This window comes from Scatophagus argus, chromosome 18 (genome assembly GCF_020382885.2).
Source record: "Scatophagus argus isolate fScaArg1 chromosome 18, fScaArg1.pri, whole genome shotgun sequence".
NCBI lineage: Eukaryota > Metazoa > Chordata > Actinopteri > Scatophagidae > Scatophagus > Scatophagus argus.
The window spans coordinates 3035419-3054746 of NC_058510.1; the positions used below are offsets into that span (position 1 = coordinate 3035419).

Consider the following 19328-nt stretch of genomic DNA (forward strand, 5'->3'; position numbering starts at 1 on the left):
AGGGTTACTTCCATGAGAGTGTGGCATGTGAATTTAGGCCACAAGTGAACATTAATTTTTAAGCCAGACTGTGTTGTGGCTCAGCTTTTATTTGCTGAAACCTTAATAATTCCAGACTGAGGCTGTAACTTCATATCAGAGCTTAGAAAGGATTTGATTTTCACTGGATTGGAGTTACTACACAAGCAAAAATCTTCCTCAATCGGACTGCTGGAGAAAAAACAAGATGTAAAACCTGCAAGATGTCAGCATATACAGAATAGCTGTGTGATGTTTGTGTCTCTGCAGATTTGTGATGATTTACATATGTTTTCTTTGCACAGGACTTTGCATTTCACTCAAACAAGCAAAGCAGGGCTTCACAGCACTGTTTATTGTGTTGTGTTTTATCCAGCTCGTGTGCTTCTAAATACTTAATGGAATTTGTGCCAACAACATCGGCAGTGAACTAGTCCCTCCTCCCTCACCACTCCCTTCACTGTCTTCTCCTGCTGTAGGAATAAATGGAGTTTTGTGCTTATGCACACATTCAGACAAAGTGACCATTGGCTTCAGACAAATCAGTATCTAAGTGCAGCAACAGCAACTCAGAATAAAGACAGACTGGCAGTGTAGGGTCATGTGTTTACCCCCCTGTGTCAGCTTTCTGCACAGCTCCATACTCAGTACACTAAGACAAAAAACCCATGGTAAGCAGAACATGGACTCCCCCTCCCCAGTTCATCTTTGACCTCACTTACTTTCTCACAAGGTTCTTATTTTTTTAACTAACGTCAGTGACTTTTTGATGTGGTCAGTCATTTATATGCATTATTGTTCGGAAGGTTGAAACGCTAAATCAGATTAATGCACCTCAAACACAACGTCACTACTCTCTTCCTGTAGCTCACTTGTGCACGTAACCTCACATGAAACATTGAGAGGTCTCTTCCTGGGACAAGCTGCCGAGGGCTCTCCCAGGGCTCTGAATCATTCAGATGAGTGCTGCACGCCACGAACACTTATGAGGACAAGGAGGGACTGCTGTACTCAGACTCAACATGAAAATGTGTACACAGACAGAAAGCCCACATAAATATGCATACTGTGTACATGCACTACATGTAGATGGTCCACATGGTTGTATGTGTATGTGGTGTAAAATAGGTTTGGGTTTCTCTCTGTTATGTGTATCAGACTTATAGGAAGTTGTAGGCATGTGATGTTTTGACCATACAGACCACAATATGCCAAGAGCATCTTTAATGATAAGAAATTGTAAACCCACACTTTGTGTGCTGCTGAGGCTTGTTGCTCTTTGGTTAGTGTGTGGCACACAGACAAGTACAAGCCTTTGTCATGCCGGAAATTAATATAATTAATGATGGCTCTGCTGCATTTATGTGTGTTTAAGCCAAATATGCCAGCATAGATCAGACCAGGACTCTAGATCTGATACATACCAATGGAACAGTCGTTGTCAGTTACGGTAAACAATAGCAAAGGAGCAGTCAGTCTAATTATTTTTTTTCCCCCTTTTTATATTTCAGGTTTATTAATGTGTGTGGGGTTTTTTGGCCTAAATGAAAAGGATTAAAGATCCTCACAGAGATGTTGTTTATTCTTTGGAATGTAAAAGTGTCGGAGAGGTTTGTGCTTAGACAGCTTAATAACAGTTAGTAGCACTCCCCGTTGATTGCTAAAGTAACAAAGCAATCCCAGAGGGGTTTAATACTTTACACATGCTCATACACAAACATGAACATGTGCGCTCACGCTCACACACCATGGCTTAGTTTAATCTGGAGCTGGAGGACCCTCTGTCCCGAAACAAACTGACCAACAGGACCCCTGGTGATGATGATGATTAGTGTGTGTGTGTGAGTAATCTGTTCTAGTACAACACTCCCCAAACAGGCTGGGTTTGTTTATGCAGTTTAACTAACCATCCAAAGACAAGCGGCCACACCTGTGTCTTGTTTGCATTACAAATCAGACCTAATGATGTGCACTATTGTATTGTACTGATATGTCTATGCACATCATAGGACAGGCAGATTACACTGAAATTAAAACGTGGATATCAACTATGGATTCTAATTCTCTCATCCCTGACAAGAGACATACATTTACATGCACACCTGTTCTTATTTAAACTGATTGCTGCAGCACTGCTGTCTTAAGGTTGGAGCATGTTATTCATCTGTCTAAAACCCAGCTAATTCAAGTTAGGATAAAAGGGGTTTTTCATCATCTGGCCAAAGATAGAACACCTGCTGATATTACTGTGACAACAGAATGTGTTTAACAATTTATGGTTCTGATATTGAGTCATGTAGTCTAATTATCTTAAAGCAAGTATGTAATGATATGCTTGTGGTTAACCAGGTGTCAAAAGGCTAATTGGAGTGAAGCATTCATGCCTGTTGAGACAACACAGTATTTATTTGGCACCAACTTTCATCTCATAGAATATAATTCAAGTTGGATCAGAATCAGAATCAGAATTCCTTTATTAATCCCTGGAGGGAAATTCTTGTTTTTACAGAAGAAAGATCGGGAGCGTCTGTAACAGGCTGGACACGTATCGACGCATGCGCACTGACTCATGATCATGAAGTCATAACATGAAGGCGCTGTACTTTGAATACTTGGAATTACTTCAGTGCTTTACAGGATGAGGAGCTATTGTATGTTCAAGCTGGCTGCAGTGAAAATTTCTGGAAAATTGTTTTGCCTCGGTGAGGCTACACACATTTATTTCAATAGCAAATACTGATATATGAATACAAAGAGGCAAGTTACAAGGGATTGCTTCAGTTTTCAAGGCAGCTAAGTTCCAGTGTCAACTGTGTCACCATATCAGGAAGATCCCTGACATTCACAGCTTGTACACTCTGTATCCTAACGTCAAATGGTGTAGTAAAATCTACTGTTCCTCTGCTGCCACACATGCATATCAATATTTGCATCCTGAGGCTTCTTGCTGGCAGAGCATTAAAAGCACATCCGCGTGTTGGTGTACTGAAAATGGACACACTATGCTGCAAGTTCACTCAGACAAGCCATATTATTAGGAAACACAACAAGCTAGAAAGTGAAGCAGAGAGAGAAAATGTCCTCTAACTGTCCCACTTACTGCTGAGCTTCACTCAGGGGGCTGAAATGGGAACCTTATTCAGAGAGATGGGAGGAGGAAGAGACTGTATGTGTGTCTGTGTGTGTGTGTGTGTGTGTGTGTGTGTGTGTGTGTGTGTGTGTAAAGATAATGGGATGTGTGCTTTTTGCTTGTGTGCATGTGGCTGCCTTCTCATTCACAGCAGGAGAGAAATAAATTAATCATTAGGTTCTGAAGAAAGCACATGTTGCATTTTGCAAACACCAAACTGACTAAAGTCACCCAGAAATATCCATTAAAGTGAACGGTGGACCACAGTTGTTGTTACACCCTCACTATGTGATGGTTTAGCCTAATATTATACCTTCAAATACTGTTTATACCTCAAAATGTAAAATGGGTATTATCCACTAATACAAATCCAACTCAGTTCAGCACTGTGAAACAGATGATAATGTTCTGGATTGCAGAATACACAGATATTACATACCACTAGTGATGAGTTAAGCAGGATAACGACATGTATTTCCACACTAAGAACACTGCAAAATCCTCTGTGTCATCATGTGATAACTGAACCCATTCATCAGTGGTAGCGAGCCATCTGCTGTATAGAGTCAGCTTCAAGTCCATCCAATAGCCAGCTGACCTGCTGGCATGGCGTAGGGCGTACTGTCTGAGTACCTGATGTATCTGAAAACCAGCACACTGAGTGACTGACTGACTGACACGCTGTCTTGTGGGCTGAGCGGGTAGACAATTTTTCTCATTGGGGGAGAGCAGAAGGAAGATATGCTTCAGTGCTTCACTCTGGGGAAGCCCTCAAAATGTGTTTGTGTGGGTGTGAGCATGTCTGTGGATCTGTGGGTGGGTACGTGTGTGTGTTGCCTTTGGCGGATGAATGCAGACATTGTTTGATTGCAGTGGGCTGGAAGAGGAGAGCCTGTGCCCAGAGCAACTGAGGAGAAGGAGGAGGAGAGAAAAGGAACAGGGGAGGGAAGGAAGGAGGGGAGAGGAGGCTTGTAAGTGGGTCGGGGTATCAGGGAGATTCATGGGGGGTTGGGAGGATAGACGTGGCTGTAAAAAGAGCACCCACAGTGGATCACGCTCTGCATGAAAAAAGGAGAATTCTGGGTGAATCCACTGCAGGTAAGGATGACATATTTTGGGAGAGAACAGCAGCTCAACAGGACAGATGAGGCGCATCTGTTTTTGTTTTAAACTGCCAAAACACCTCAATTAATGCAGAGTTTATCTTTTTACATTTACATAATCATCTGCTTCATCAACAACTATAGACTTTGAACCCTCATACATATTACACTTTGTGTACTTTGAAGAGAATGAGAAAAGGACAGGAACAACAAGGCAACAAGTTAGGACTGCACACATTTTGTTTTTCCAGTTAGTGAGCAGTTAATTCTGTTCTGAGTGCCCACGGAAACTCTGCTAGTTGTCAAGGTAGGTGCTAACAGTACAGCTAATCTACACAGAAAGATTGCACTGTTGATTGAATAGCTGCAGCACACACACACACACACACACAGAGTTATATTTCCATCACTTCTGGGGACATTACATAGACTTACATTTATTTCCCTAGTGGTTTAAGCACCACCAAAGCATAACTATAAACATTACTTGCCCAATCTTAAAACACACAACACACAACACACACACACACAGTTAGGATGATAGGATGACAGTTAGATGTGTTGTCACAGCTCTGAGACACCTGGTTTTGTGTGTCCATATGGAAGAGAGCTCCAGGCCATATGGCCTATATGTCTGACCTAAACCGTACCGGAGACATGTCCAAGCTGTGTGTGTGTGTGTGTGTGTGTGTGTGTATGCGTGTATGTGTCTGTGTGTGTGTGTCTGTGTGCATTCGTGTGTGTACATGTTGATAATGCTGTTGATGCCCTTTAATTCAGACTTCTGACACTGATATTTTTGTTTACACTGAGCTTTTCCATGCTCTTTCTCTCTCTCTCTCCTTCTCTCTCTCTCTCTCTCACACACACACACACACACAACCACACACAGGGCTGGGTGAAGTGAGTAATGCTGATAAATTTGTAATGTCAAGCCATTGTTTGCACCAAGCCTTGCTATGACGTACTTCACAGGTTCATAGAATAAGGAGGCACAAATTATTCGAAGACGTAGATGTAAAACTTACAGTCTTTCACTTGTTAGATTTTTTTCCCACCTTCATTGCCCATGTTCTGGAGAGGTGTACAAACAACATGTGTTCACTCTTTTTTATTATTCACTCAGTCTGATGACTGAGCATAAACATCATACTTCATCATATAATCCATTGCAATTCATTAGTGGGTGTGTATCTCTACAAACAAACTGAGGCATGTACAGCACAAGCACACACAGACATACATACAGGGATGAAGGGTGTGTGTGTAGGGCAAATAAATTTATGAACAGTCAAAAGAAAAGAGCAAATAGTACATTGGTGAGGGAGAAGGTAGAAGAAGAGAGGAGGAAGAGGATGGGGGATGGAGAGGAGCACAGACACTGGCACCACGCCAGCGTTGACGAAAGCTGCTTAGCCCACCCAGTTGCCATGGATACAGTGAGGAGCAGCTCCCAGCATGTGTGTGTGTGAGAGAGAGAGAGACAGAAAGAGAGAGAGAGAGAGAGAGAGAGAGAGAGAGAGAGAGAGAGAGAGGGGAGGGAGACTCAGAGAGAAAACCAGCAGGCAGGCGTTAGAGCAAGTCAGAGTGGGAGTGAAAGAGCACCAGACAGCAGGGTGTAGAGAGAAAGAGCGAGAGAGAGAGAGAGAGAGAGAGAGAGAGAGAGAGGCGAGTGTAAGTGTGGCCAAAGAGAGAGAGAGAGAGAACAGAAAGGCAGTGAGAGAGCTTGAGGGAGACGAGAGTGTGGAAGCGATACAGTGCTGGATAATGGAGGAGCAGTCAGAGTGTGTGGAGCCTCCTGTGGCCCCTCAGTGTGACCCCCAGCCCACAGGGAAGATCAACAAAGCTGCCTTTAAACTCTTCGGAAAGCGGCGCACCGGCTCTGGAATGGCCAGCTTCTTCTCCTTCAGGAACAAAGGGAGCGGGAACAATGGGAATTCTGACAATGGGAACCCTCTGAACGGAAACAGCTCAGCGGCATCAGTGGAACTTGTTAGGAGCAAAACCCACGATGGACTCACGAGCTCTAGCAACGATGCTAATGGACAGAGAGGGGAGGGACCTGCTAACTTGGAGGCGGGACCCGTGAGGTCTCTCAGTAAATCGCTAAGTTTCTTCTCTCTACTCCGACGTGGGAGTTTCAGGTCGAGTGAAAATGGAGGGGCGGGGCTTGTCAGAAGAGGGAGGGGCCTAAAGGGATTTTTTAGCAGCATGCGATGGAGACGCAAAGAAAAAACAAACGAGGGAGAGGGGGAAGAGGTGGAAGGGAAGAGAGAGAAGGATGGGGATAAAGCCGACTCTGAAAAGGTAAAAGATATTACGCTCACCCTTGAACCACCACCGCATCATCACCAAGAGGATTGTGGGGATGCAGAGAAAGAACCTAACCTAGAGACCCCCACCATGAGCGTTACCATGACACCCACACACTGTGTTGCCATGCCAGGGCCATCTGGTGAGCCAGACTCCCCCTTTCCTTACACACCCACTGACTCTCCACTGCGCCCTCCCATCCAAAAAGCCAAAGCTTCAATTTCCAGCCTCACCCCCTCTCTTGCTACACCCCCTTTGGATCGCTGCAGCACTGGTGACCCACCCTCAGAGCCTTCTGTTGACCGCCTCTGTTCTCTGCTCTTCAATGACGTCACATCCCTTAAGAGCTTTGATTCACTGACGGGCTGTGGTGACATTATTGCTGATGCAGACGAGGAGGGGCCAGCGGGTAATGGAGGCAGTGGCACTAGCAGCAGCAGCAGTGGAGGAGGAGGAGGCAGTGTGGGAACAGGTGTCGGGAGAACTGTTGGTATCACAAGTGCCATATCTCGTGGCTCCCCATCCAAAACCCCTCTACCTTCCCAGCTGATGCAGCCCATGTTCTCTGTTTCCCCGAGCTCAGTGCCTTCCTCCCTCCCAGCCCGGGCCAGGGCACCACCTCCCCCGCAGCAGCACCCACCTGGTAGTGGTGTGGTGGCCTACATGGGCGGAGGGGAAGAAATGGCGAGTCCAGAAGGGGTGGACGATGCAGACATGCAGGGGCTCTGGCACATGCTACCCTCCACAGGTGACAATTCCCCTGCTTTGCCCCGATCACACCAACCTCCCTCTTCTACCCCCACTTCCACTTACCCCCCTCGTGCAACCTCTAGCCTTGTCAGCAGCCACTTGCCCTCAGCCCCCAGGAGTGTAGACCGGAAAGTACCCCAGGTGAAGGCACTAGGGCTCAGTAAGATTCCGATAGTTGGTGGAGCAGGAAGCCGGGCAGCTAAACCCCCGCTCCCTCACACACATGGTCGTCATCCTACATCACCTGGTGATAAAGAGCCACTAAGTGATGAGGGCTACTGGGACACACCCTCAGCAACACCTACAGCAACACCTGATGAGAGTGGGTTGCAGCGTAACCAGAAGATGCCAGCCCTGTCACGCGACAGCTGCTCTGGAGACCACCTGTACGACCTTTACAACGACCCTGAAGAGGAAGGAGAGGATGAAGAGCATTTGGGAGATGAAGACCCAAATAGTACTCCCTCTCCTTCCACTGAATACAAACTGAGCCCTGACACCCAAACAACTCCTCCTTCCTCCTCCTCCTCTTCCTCCTTCAGATCAATGAAAGGCAGCACCAGCCTTCCTCGAGAATCCAAGATCCCAGTAAGCAGCAGACAAACCCCGCTTCCCCATTCTGCAAGCCAGTCAGCCCTCTCCTCTGTTCTAGAGGCCGAATCCCCTCCACCAAAGACCTGTGCACCTCCCTCAGCTCGTACCAGAATCCCTGTATCAAAGGTGCCCGTTCGTCGTTCAGGGAACAAACCAGGCAGCACAACCAGAGGAACAGCCCACAAGAAATAGTTCCTGTCAAATGGGTGGTTCTCTACTACTTACTTATCGACTCGAGTGGACTGTGCAGAGCCAAAAGTTTTCCCAGACCAAGAAAAATGTTGAGCTGTAGAGTTAACAGCCTATAAATTCCTCTCAAATCTTAAAGGCTTTCATTCCTCAAGTGTTTTGGCTTACGACAGCCTAGAATAGAATAAGTGGGTTTGTTCACTTGAGAAAGTCACGAGGAGACTCCAAAAAGCTGGTTTAACACTTCACAGCTCTCACTGGAACTTTGGAGGTTGACCTCTTGACAATCCGCGGACTCTTGATAGACACACTTGCCTTGAACCTTTCCTGGAAAAAGGTCCTGACCTGCTGAGAGTTTGACAGCTCATGATTGCACACTGAAAAAATAAGCAGAGCACCTTTTTTATCTTTTGCATTTTTCCTATAGAATTCCACATGGCATAACATGATTTGCTCGAAAGGACCTAATCTAATCAAATCAGAGTTTGTCATTTTGTCTAATCTGTAACAAATTACCTCCTAATCCTTTCATTTTAGAGCCAAAGTTAAAAAAAAAAAACAAATTTCATTTCACAGTCTCAAATAGCCTTCTACAGACCCAACAGTATCTCAACAATAATAACAGCCTGGAATAACCCTTCATTTTTTGTTTGGCTGTTGTGTGTGTTTTTCCTCTTTTCAGATGTTCTTCTTATCGTTTTCTTCTGACCGCACACTGATTATTCAACTGTTTGTGCAAACATACAAATGACTACTGGTATCTGAAGTTTAGTTACCTAATTACATTGCAGCTACAAATGTGGCCGCTGCAGAAGGCCACACAGTGTGTTACATTTTTTGAAAGAGGAGACTTCCTCTGTTTTGACTGGTTATTTTTATTTTATTGTGAATGGAATTCAAGTTTGGCTTCAGCTTTTTGCATTTGGATCTCATTTATATCTGACTGCATCACCGAAGCACATCCGTAGGATGTCAGACTCTGGGATTTACAACTGTTGAACTATTGATGGAAACCTACAAAACTATCGCAATACTCAACCTGGATGGATCCCTTGCACTGATGCTTCAGTACACACAAACACACACACACACACACACACATACAAAATCTTTTATATTTTTTCTCCCTCTCTGCATGCAGAGCCACACATACAAGGCGCAAAGGTCAGGGAGCATCATTTAATACTGACTGATTTTAGTTACACTGTTCAGCCTTTGGCAATGTCTTAGCTACACTGGATGACTTCTCCAAGCACACATACACAAACAAATCTTCTTCGCTGGATTTCATACTGTTTTTATAGGCTGCTGCTTTCCAACGTCATACTGCACAGATCTGTAACTGTGATCACACCAGCTTCTTACTCCTCTCCTCTACTAACATGCTGTAAAGGCTGATGTGAACAGGTGACAAGGGAGACATCGTTGTTGTAAGCCAGTTTTAGAGAGCCAGAATGTTCCTGCAAATGTTCTTTCTTAAATAGGCTGTAACCCTTAAAAAAGAAAAGTAAATACTGAGGGTGAGGGTTTCTAAAAAACAATTGAGCCACGTAATTACTTGGATTACATGTTAAGATAATAAACAAAATTTGGGACTAATACTAATCAGCTCAGAGTTCTTCACCCTACGACTCTGGGTGTCTTAGTAATAAACACAATAGACTTCATTCTAGGAACCACCGCAGCTGTGCGTGAATCTGAATGTAGCCTAACATCATCGTAGCTCATTGGTCAGCATATATTATCCTCTGCTGGTCTGTTTTTCTCTTTGTCCCTCTTTCGTGGGGGCAAGACAAATGGTGGAGTTTACTGTTTAAAGTCCCCCGTGCTCTGAAAAATGAAGACAAACTACCACACAGTTGCAGCCTTGCAAAGCACCACTTGTTTTAAGAATGAGTGGGTGTATTGCAGTTTTAAAAGGCCTTTGTCAGTGATTCAGTGTGACAAGTTTCAGGGAGCAGAGTGTTCACTGCCCTTCATTTAGAGAGCTAGAGGGTTTTCATTCCACATTCAAGTTTGCTCTTGACCACAGTGAACCACAGCTCCAGGTTCAGATATCTTTCCAGCATCATCATGATGTAGAGTAGGACAGGCCATGGGGAAACCTGATATGAGATGTGCAGTGCTTCTCACCCGACAAAACGAACAGGCAAAAGGTCATTTGGAGAGCAGAGGATGATCAAGTCCCTTCATTGTTTCTCTACCTACACTGTGCTCTTTTACTCTTTTGATTTATTATGCAATCACTTTCGTGACTTTCCCTCCGATGGAGTACTGACTGACAAAAAAGTATTTGATGGAAAGGGATGTCGATTGAGAGGGGAATCAATTTAAACCTTTGGCAGTATTTCTGATAAAAATGTAAAAAAGAATACTTTCTTTAAACAGCAATTTTTATGCATATCGATTGCTGACCAAAACAGTTGCCTGAAGTGTTAAAACTTATTAATTTTACTGTATGACTGAGAAACCTTATTAACATCAACAATCAAATGATCTTAAAGTTAGGACTGAGAGAGATTAGGGAACTATGAACTGGACAAGAAGCGATCATTACGCATAAAATGTTTTGTTTAAATATGGTGTCCTCCTCGGTTAATGTCCCACTTGCCGCAGGCATGTGTGTAAATAGAAGTTATTTCTCCAGTTCTCGCAAGTATGAGGAAGTGAAAATGAAAGTTAAACACACTGGCACATACACAGTTATGACAATAACCACAGAGTCCACCATATTACATATACTATTAGTTACTATTAGGCTCAGTTCCTTGTATTTTTTTCCAGACTGATACTTTTCTTTCTGATTACAAATCTGGGCCTTCATATGAAGCACATCTTGTTTTCCTTTTTTGCTCCTGTCTCTCTGTTCACAGTGTCTTTCCACTTTTCATATTTAATGAATAAAACTGTATTTGCGCTGACAGATCAACTTGTGACTTATTGTAACCACATCTACACAAATATCCATACACTGTAATGTCAGAGGATTTGTGTACTGGTCTAATTAGAGATAATGTAGGCAGAGCCCTTCTCTCCTCGACTCCCATCCTTTGTCTTTCCACCCCCACATCTTGGTGGCTGAAATCCCCATGGAGTAGGTTGGGTGAGAAAGAGGGTGAGAAACAGAGATGCTTTTGTGTGTGGTATTTTTGTTGTGGTGTCACATTTGGAGAGAGAGCTGCTTGGCTTGGGAGTAATAGGTTATCAATACATGTTATTGATCATTGAGATGAAAGCCTGAAAGATGTGTTTTTGTCTGCTGTTGGTCTCTAGTGGGGAAGACATAGAGACAGGGACAGACCTCTAAAATGATGACAAAGACCAGCAGCTGATGCACTGCTGATGCTATGTGTCCTGAATACAGATGTAAGGGAGCATCCCGTTGTTTCAAGGAAAAAATATGTTTCTAGAGAAACCTTATATGTTGTTTTGGTGCAGGTGTGTATGCATGTGTGGTGCAGTTTGGTGCAGTGCGAATCCCCTTTGTAATGGTGCAGCAAACCCTCCTCCCTCTCTATCCAGCTCTCTCTCTCTGCACGCTGAGGTTTATGTAAAAGCCTTACGTAAGACCATAACACTCACTACCAGTCCAGCAGATCAAAGCTAGCAATGCAGACACTGAGAATGGCGCACGATGGTGTGAGCACGTGTGTGTATCGGCTGATCTCATCATTAATCTGCTGCTGCTGCTGCTAGGGCAAGCCTTGTTTGTACCTGCATGTATGTGTTTGTTTTGGCACATGAATCTGGTGTGATTTGAACAGAAGAAGAATCATCTTTATTGGCAGTATATATATATTTTTACATACACACACTGAATTCATCTTCTGCATTTGACCCATCCTTAGTTGAACACACACATGCAACAGCCAGCAAATTACATGCAGTGAAACACACACAGGAGCAGGAGAGGAATTGAGGAAGAAAAACCTGAAGGAAAAAATGGGAGAACAAGATTTCTAGGTGTATGTGAGTGTGAGGGTCTGTTTGGCTTCATTGCCCTGAAAAGAAGGTTTCACTGGCCTACATAACTTTTGAGGAATAGCAGACACAAGTAGCAATAACTTGATAACATTATGCTAAAATATGGGGTAATAAGAGTACAGTAATGTCAGTTAGGCATCCAGTGCTATGTCTACCAGACAACATTAGCCACCAGCTGCTGAAGGGGCAGAAACTCATGAGAATACTAAATGGAACAAGTTTTTATTACTTTTCTTTCAGCAGTCTCTCTAAAGAGCTAACACATGATACTGTACCTCAGGCAAACTGACAAAGTGAGGAGGTATTGAAATTTTACAGCACAGCGGAGTAGTGCTGCAGAAAACCATCCATTCTATAGAAGACAAGAACACATTTTAGCTTTTCAGAATGACCAATTACAGAACAACAAACAACCCACTAAAATACAGATGCTTGGCAGGAAAATCTCAGCACAGGAAGAGCAGAGTTAAGGTCAGACTGATATTTCCAAAAAAAATCTCATCTTGATGGTAGATAGGGTTTTCCTGCCCTGATAAATGTGTGTGTTTGTGTGTGTGATGGAGCCCTAAGCGCCGTTCAAAAGCTGTACCCCACATTTTGCATGGCAGCCTCTCTACAGTCGTTCCCATAGTAACTCCACTGGGTCAACCAATGAAAAGAGGGGGCTGGGCAGGAAGGAGGATGGGAGAGTGTTTGGGGGGCGGTGGCTTTATCTGACACAGTGTGTGTGTGTGTGTGTGTGTGTGTGTGTGTGTGTGAGAGAGAGAGAGAGAGAGAGATTTCTAAAAACACACACTAAACTAGATTTACAAAATGTAAGCATCCCTTAATAAACCATCAGCAGGAGCATCGGAAAAGGAGGCATGCAGTGATTGAGGTTTCACTGTCAAAACAGAGCTCTGACCTTTGGCACACATCTTCTGAACACATCACTTCCTCAGGTAAAGGTTTCACTTTGTACTACTGGTTTTCACCTCTGCAGCCTCATGGGAAACCACCTGCCATATTTTTCCTCTCTCGGTTGGTGTTTGCTATCCTCCCTCATTCTCTCACTTCTCTCCCATATGATGCCACAGTTTCTCTCTGGGCTGGGTTGTGTAATACTCCCACTTGTCAATAATTCATCAGCAGACAAGCTTTTGACTCTGTGAATGAGGGTTAGCCTGTGAACACAAGAGCCCGCTGACGGAAGCTTTAACCCCTGTAGAAGTCAAACACGTAAATCTGGTTTATACTGGATCACCAGTTTAAGGGATGAACAAGCACGTGTTAATACGATTCTGACGTTGAAATGAACAGAAACAAGACATTCAATTAAGTTCCAGAGTGAAAGGAAGCTTGTGAGCAGCAAAATAAAATATGAATTAAATTATGAATCACAAGATGAGATGACTAAAATATCCTTTACGGATACAGTGTCAGGGAGGTTAGTTAATGATCTGATACACAGTACAATGGCCTTAATTTAGTATTGAATATTGAATTAGCATTTCCACTTCATTGGATTTGTGCTTAGACTTCTGACGTCCTCAACTAATTCCTCTATTAAACATATGAGACTAATTACCAGATAAAAACTACTTTACAGACTATGAACATATGTTGGTCCCACCTGCAAAGTGATGCCTGCCATTAACTGGAGAAACAATACTGAAAAATTCATGAAGGCGTTGGGCAGGGCTGTGTATGTATGGCTGTGAGTATGTGTGTATTGTGGGCAGAGGACTATAGAGTCTTCTTTCCAAAGCGACTTCTGCGTGACTGGCCTGGCAGGTCATATTTCTCTGACTCCTGAGGCCACTGAATGTGACTCTTACCAGAAAAGCAACCTGCACGAAGCTGTAGACTGATATTAGTGTGGTGATCTGAATGCTGTTCTCAGAGAGGTCACGTCAGCTCTTTGGGACGCTGAGGGGAGGAGTTGAATTCTCACCTCACTTTTCACCGGAGTCGGGAGTGAGTGATACTGGACATGAATGTTTTTCATCATGGAAGAGGAAATAAAAGAGAGTCTTTATGTATTTAATCATCTTAAAGGAACAGTGCACCCATAAATGTAAATTGAGTCATTATTTACTCCCCCGCATACCTGCTGTTTTTGCTGTGAAGCTCCAAAAATGGTTAGTGGATGAAGTAACGTAACCCAACTTTCCATCGGCACAGAGGTGATAGTGACTGGATTTTCATTTTTTGGACAACTCTTCTTCTAATACATGCTATATTTTGGCATATGCATAGTCTCCAAAATAAAACATCTGAGTTATCAGAGAGAAAATAGCAACTTTTGAAAACAATCAAAGTTAAATACTTTGTAGTCTGAAATGTTGCTCTTAAAATTGACACTAATCTCTTTTGTTGATGCCTCTCTTGGTTGCAGGTTTCCAATACCAGCTGCTTCATATTACTGAGGACAATTATGACAGAAGCCTAATATGAGCGTTGAAGAACTTCATACATCCCAGCAACAGCAGCATCGTATCTGATACTTGGGAAACACTGTCTTCTATACCACTAAAGAGGACAATTAGATCTGCTGAATACAGAGAGATGGGCAATGATAGTTTGACTTGCAAAAGCAGTTTAATTAAGTTTTGATTTTCGAGGAGAAGCACACAGTGCTGGATCATAGTGAGCACACATTTCATTGCTGTTCTTTACAACAGCTTAAACATGTTTTCTGAAAGATTGCTACAGAAACCACTGGTACAATTGTACAATGATACTGCATTCCAAACACAAATAACAGTAAACCCATCCGTGAAAAAGAATTATTTTAGCTTCATTCTTACCCCGGGGCAGTCGAAAGTTTAAGGAATCCTGTCATAATGTAGTTAAATATCCTTCAGAGCCGATGGATTTTTACAATTTGTTTTAAAGGAAACCCTTGCTGCTGATGTGCACCTACAGTCACAATAATGTCAAGCAGAGAAGAGTTATTTTTTTGTACAGTGAAGACAAATTAGAAACCATTGTATAAATGAGACAAATATAAAACCCCTTTACCCCCTCACTGGCTATATAAAATGCTGCACAAATATCTCCTGGAAGTAAGTCGTAAAATGTCTCTTGCGTCTCTTGTGTCCATATTCTTGTCCACTCTTGCTTATCTGTGAGCAGACTGTTGATTATTGCAGTGTTTGAAATCAACAGAGAAGCTCAACGTCTCACTGCTCCATTTAAGAAATACACTATATAAACAAAAGTATCCATACACACCTCTTTATGGGGCTATTGTTCAGAGGCTGGGCTCGGCCCCTGACTTCTAGTGAAGGGAAATCTTAATGATTTCCTTTCACAAGACATTTCGGACTATGCTATGCTTCCAACTTTGTGGCAACAGTTTGTTGAAGGCCCTTTTCTATTCCAGCATGACTGTGCCAGGCCTTTTGGTCCAACATCAGTGTGTGACCTCACAAATGCTCTACTGCATGAATGGGCACAAATTCCCACAGAAACACTCCAACATGTTGTGGAAAGCCTTCACAGCTGTACGTTTGAAATATGTGTGGGGGTAAGGAGAAATATGAATTTCACATTCTTTTTTAAAGAATGGTTGTCAATCACTGAAACTGCATATATTCCCAGCACTTAAGTTAAGTTGACAGTTACTTTATATTTAACTTACACACACACACACACATTTGCGCACGATTGCATTCGCGATCCTTACGCACACACCTTAAACACACCCAAGACTGTATAAGTTGAGTTCCAAATCTTTTTCTTTGTATCTTGAGACAGATGTCGCAAGCACCAACCAGGATCCACATCCTCATTCAGCTTGGCGGGGCGTTAATATCCACAGTGATAAAAGTGTACATTCTATCCTTCACAGTGGCCTTGACTGTGTAATTAAGAGTATTGAGCCCATCTTTATCCATGGTCCACTTGGTTTGGCCCAGTTTTCCAGGATTCGCAGGGTTTGCCTCATTGTGCTGGTCTCTCGTGTGTTTGACCATCTTGTACCTTCCCGTCACAAAGTCAGGTCGAGAAATGGACATTCCACGGAAGATAATTCGGTTGTAAATGTCGTCGTCCTCACCTCCCCAGCCCCAGTATGTGTTAGGGAAGCCATTAATCTTTAAGTACTGGTCCTTGGACAATGAAGAGACCCCACCAAAGAAGGTATTATAGGGTAAATGGAAGTTAAATTTGTCCATGCCCACAGCCAGGTGTCGGGGATTGTCGAAGCACCTGTAGAGGTTCCGGTCATCTAAAGGAACCAAATCGACATCAGAGAAGACGAAACAGTCATAGTCGTACTCCTTCAGCGCTTCAACATAGCCTACATTCATCAGTTTAGCCCGGTTGAAGACCCCCTCTCCATCCTGGTTGATGACATACACCCCGTAGTCCACCTGCTGTCGTAGCAGTATGGGGTGCAGGTAGTAGAGCCAGTGCTTAAGGTGCTCATGCCGGTTTCGGAACGGGATGATGATCGCCACCTAAACCAATGAAATCATTACATTTGGCTAGGACACAAATCAAAGTGAATCTTTAAGGTGTTTTTGCCCTTTAAACGGTGTAATATCAGTAAGTCTGGAGAGAAATATGAGAAATAAAAGTAGTCATTGTGAACTAAAATGTTTTACTATTATACATGATGTGTCTGTATTAATATGAAATCAGGATGAGCTCATTTTAACTACTTTACATACTGCTGGGTAGTTTAATGTACAAATCATCAAAGACTGTGAGCTTTTACATCCTGTGAGAAACAGATCTCGGAAAAGTTTCATGAGCTCGGAAAAGCTGCTCTGTTTTCACATAAAACAAATCTTTACGTTTATCACAAACAAATCAAAATCACCACATTTGGAGATACATGGTTTTCACTGGTCAGGAAGGCCGTGAAAAATGAGTTTTAATCTGAAAAGAAAGTGAAACTTTCCGACAAATGCAGTGGAGGGGAAAATACACTCTTTCTCTCTGAGTGGAACAGAAGCATAAAGTATCATTAAAAGGAAATATTCAAGTGAAATATAAGTACCTGAAGTCGTATCCTTGAGTTAGTGTGCTTTATTACATTTCATGACTGCCTGTTTCTGTACCGGGATGATTAATGACTTTTCTGACAGGTTATACAAACAGTAGCAGAGTTTATATGATATTGTTCACATAACTTTCAGCGCTAGTTTTCAAATTAGATTCCAAATATCTAAAATCATGCAAACTCTGTTACTTTTTTTTAAATATACTTTCACGACTCATGTATTTTATTTGTCTTCTTCACCTACCTTCTGTGAGGCGACACAGTCTTCTGGCTTGTGCCTTCCTCCCTCCTGAAGAAAACTGACTTCCTTTCTCACTTCATCCAAAGTCCGATCAAAATTAAACTCCACACGGAGTGGACCCACAAGCTTTGGAGGGGGGTCTGGACAGGGCTCCAAAGTCTTGACCTGAGGAGCTGTGGTCTGTGTCACTGCCTGCTTGTCTTCTGTAGCTTTGGTGTTCAGTTCCCACAGTTCTTGTACACGCTGTTTAATCATCCTGGCAAGAGTGTCATTTTCTCCTTCTGCATAGTGTGGTTTAGTCAAATAAGTTAAAGTGCCGTGTTTGCCGTAAAACAGAAGCACAACAAAGCACGCCAGGCTGAGCAAAGCAAAAAGTGACAACACTCTGAAGAGTTTTTTCAGCATTTTTGCCATCCCTGAAACTGAGTGCTGTAAACTCAACAGGTCTCGAACAGCTCTGGCAACAGCATTTCTCTGAGCAAGTCAAACGTGTTACAACCATGAGAGCAGCCAGACAGGTTTTCATTTTCTATGAGCAACTTCCTTGTTCAAGTCAGCTGATCAGGTGGGAGCGCACACCTGTTGTTAATAATTAATTGTGTCTTTATATCATTTGTTTCCTTTTATCCAGAATATAGTGACTGACTTAGTGAGTATTCTGGTGTGTCTGCTTATATCTACAGCTATATTATCGTAGTTACTTTAATTTGTATATTATCACCAAGTACTTTTAGTACATTTAATACATTTATTTGAAACAAAACAAAGCACAAAGCTAGTGTACTAAGATAAAAAGGTTCAATTATTGACTATTTAATTATTGATCAAATTACTGACTTAATTGTTTTTGAAAAATACAATTTTACTAGTATAAATAAAAGAGCAATAATGATACTTCCTGTATGTTGACAAATGGGGCCCTCTTCTGGTGTGTGACTGTGCTTGCTGAATTTCCTGAGTGTAAAAGCTGACAGACCTGGAGGTGATCCACAGCCAGTCCTCAGAGATCAGCTCTCAGTCGTCCTCAGACTGATCCTTCACAGTAAATTTGGAATACATGCCAGCTACTGACACTTGGGACATGAAGACGTGCATGTGTAGTCTGTGTTGCAGCTCATCTTGTTGAAATGCTGTGTCCAGGGAGGACTACGCCTTAGAAACTGTGCAGCTTTCTTTGTGAATGGAGACAAATGGGAGGGTATTACTTACACTGGTCACACCCAGATTCACTTTGCTCCCAGCTAGACCTTATCAGGTATAACTGTGAAATGGGACAGATTTCTGTGTTAGCATATATCCCGTCTTGAATTTGGCTCTTGGGGGCCAATAACCCAAACACACAAACTATACATAACAAAATACAGGCCCACCTAAGCCACAGGTAAACTCAGCACAATCATGTTACCTTAACATCATCCACCACAAGATTCATCCATGACAGACTAAACTCATGACCTCATTTAAACTAAATGTACCCCAGGTTGATGTTAAACCTCTCAAACAGCGACCCCTAGTGGTACTCTAATCAAGTCACAGCAAGTTTACAGATCGAAAGTCGAGCAAGCCCTCTGAAAGCAGAGTAATCACGTTTAAGAGGCCTTCGTGTTGGCCTCAGAAATGCAGGTGGTTTTTAAGTGTGGACTGGATTTTCTGTTTTTGTTTTTTTAACCAACTTGTCATTTTAAATGCTGTTGCATTGCTCTGGTCGACATGAAAAACACTAGTTGCTGAAACTAAAATTAGTGCCTTTGGTAGGTTTTGCCAAAAAAAAGAAAAACAGAAAAAGAAAAAGAGCTTCTTAAAAGAGCTTTGTGTTCAGTTTAGTGAGTGCTGCTTGTGTGGTGGAAAGACAGCTGAAATGAAGGCAGTCTGGTGTCATCTGTGCGAGCTTACAACCACCGTGCCGACTGACTGGCTTGTTTTCTCAGGCTGCATTTTTCTGTTTTACTAACTGTAATGAAATAAAAACAAATGTCCCTCTCTGTACAACAAAGGATGATTTTCTTCATCACC

The 19328-nt window shown here is 42.8% G+C and overlaps 2 protein-coding genes across 2 annotated transcripts; one reads left to right on the forward strand and one right to left on the reverse strand.

Moving 5' to 3' along the window:
- The first annotated feature begins 5858 nt into the window (after positions 1–5858).
- amer2 (APC membrane recruitment protein 2) lies at positions 5859–11057 on the forward strand. The gene has a single exon (XM_046372085.1). It carries the CDS (start codon positions 6019–6021, stop codon positions 8098–8100), a length of 2082 nt encoding a protein of 693 aa, XP_046228041.1. The 5' UTR covers positions 5859–6018; the 3' UTR covers positions 8101–11057.
- Positions 11058–14644: 3587 nt separating this feature from the next.
- Positions 14645–17885, reverse strand: LOC124049868 (beta-1,4-galactosyltransferase 1-like). The gene is made up of 2 exons (XM_046371964.1): positions 17319–17885; positions 14645–16526 (listed from the first exon to the last, which is right to left on the reverse strand). The coding sequence occupies exons 1-2, from the start codon at positions 17727–17729 to the stop codon at positions 15858–15860; spliced, it is 1080 nt and encodes a 359-aa protein (XP_046227920.1). The 5' UTR covers positions 17730–17885; the 3' UTR covers positions 14645–15857.
- Between the last annotated feature and the right edge of the window lie 1443 nt (positions 17886–19328).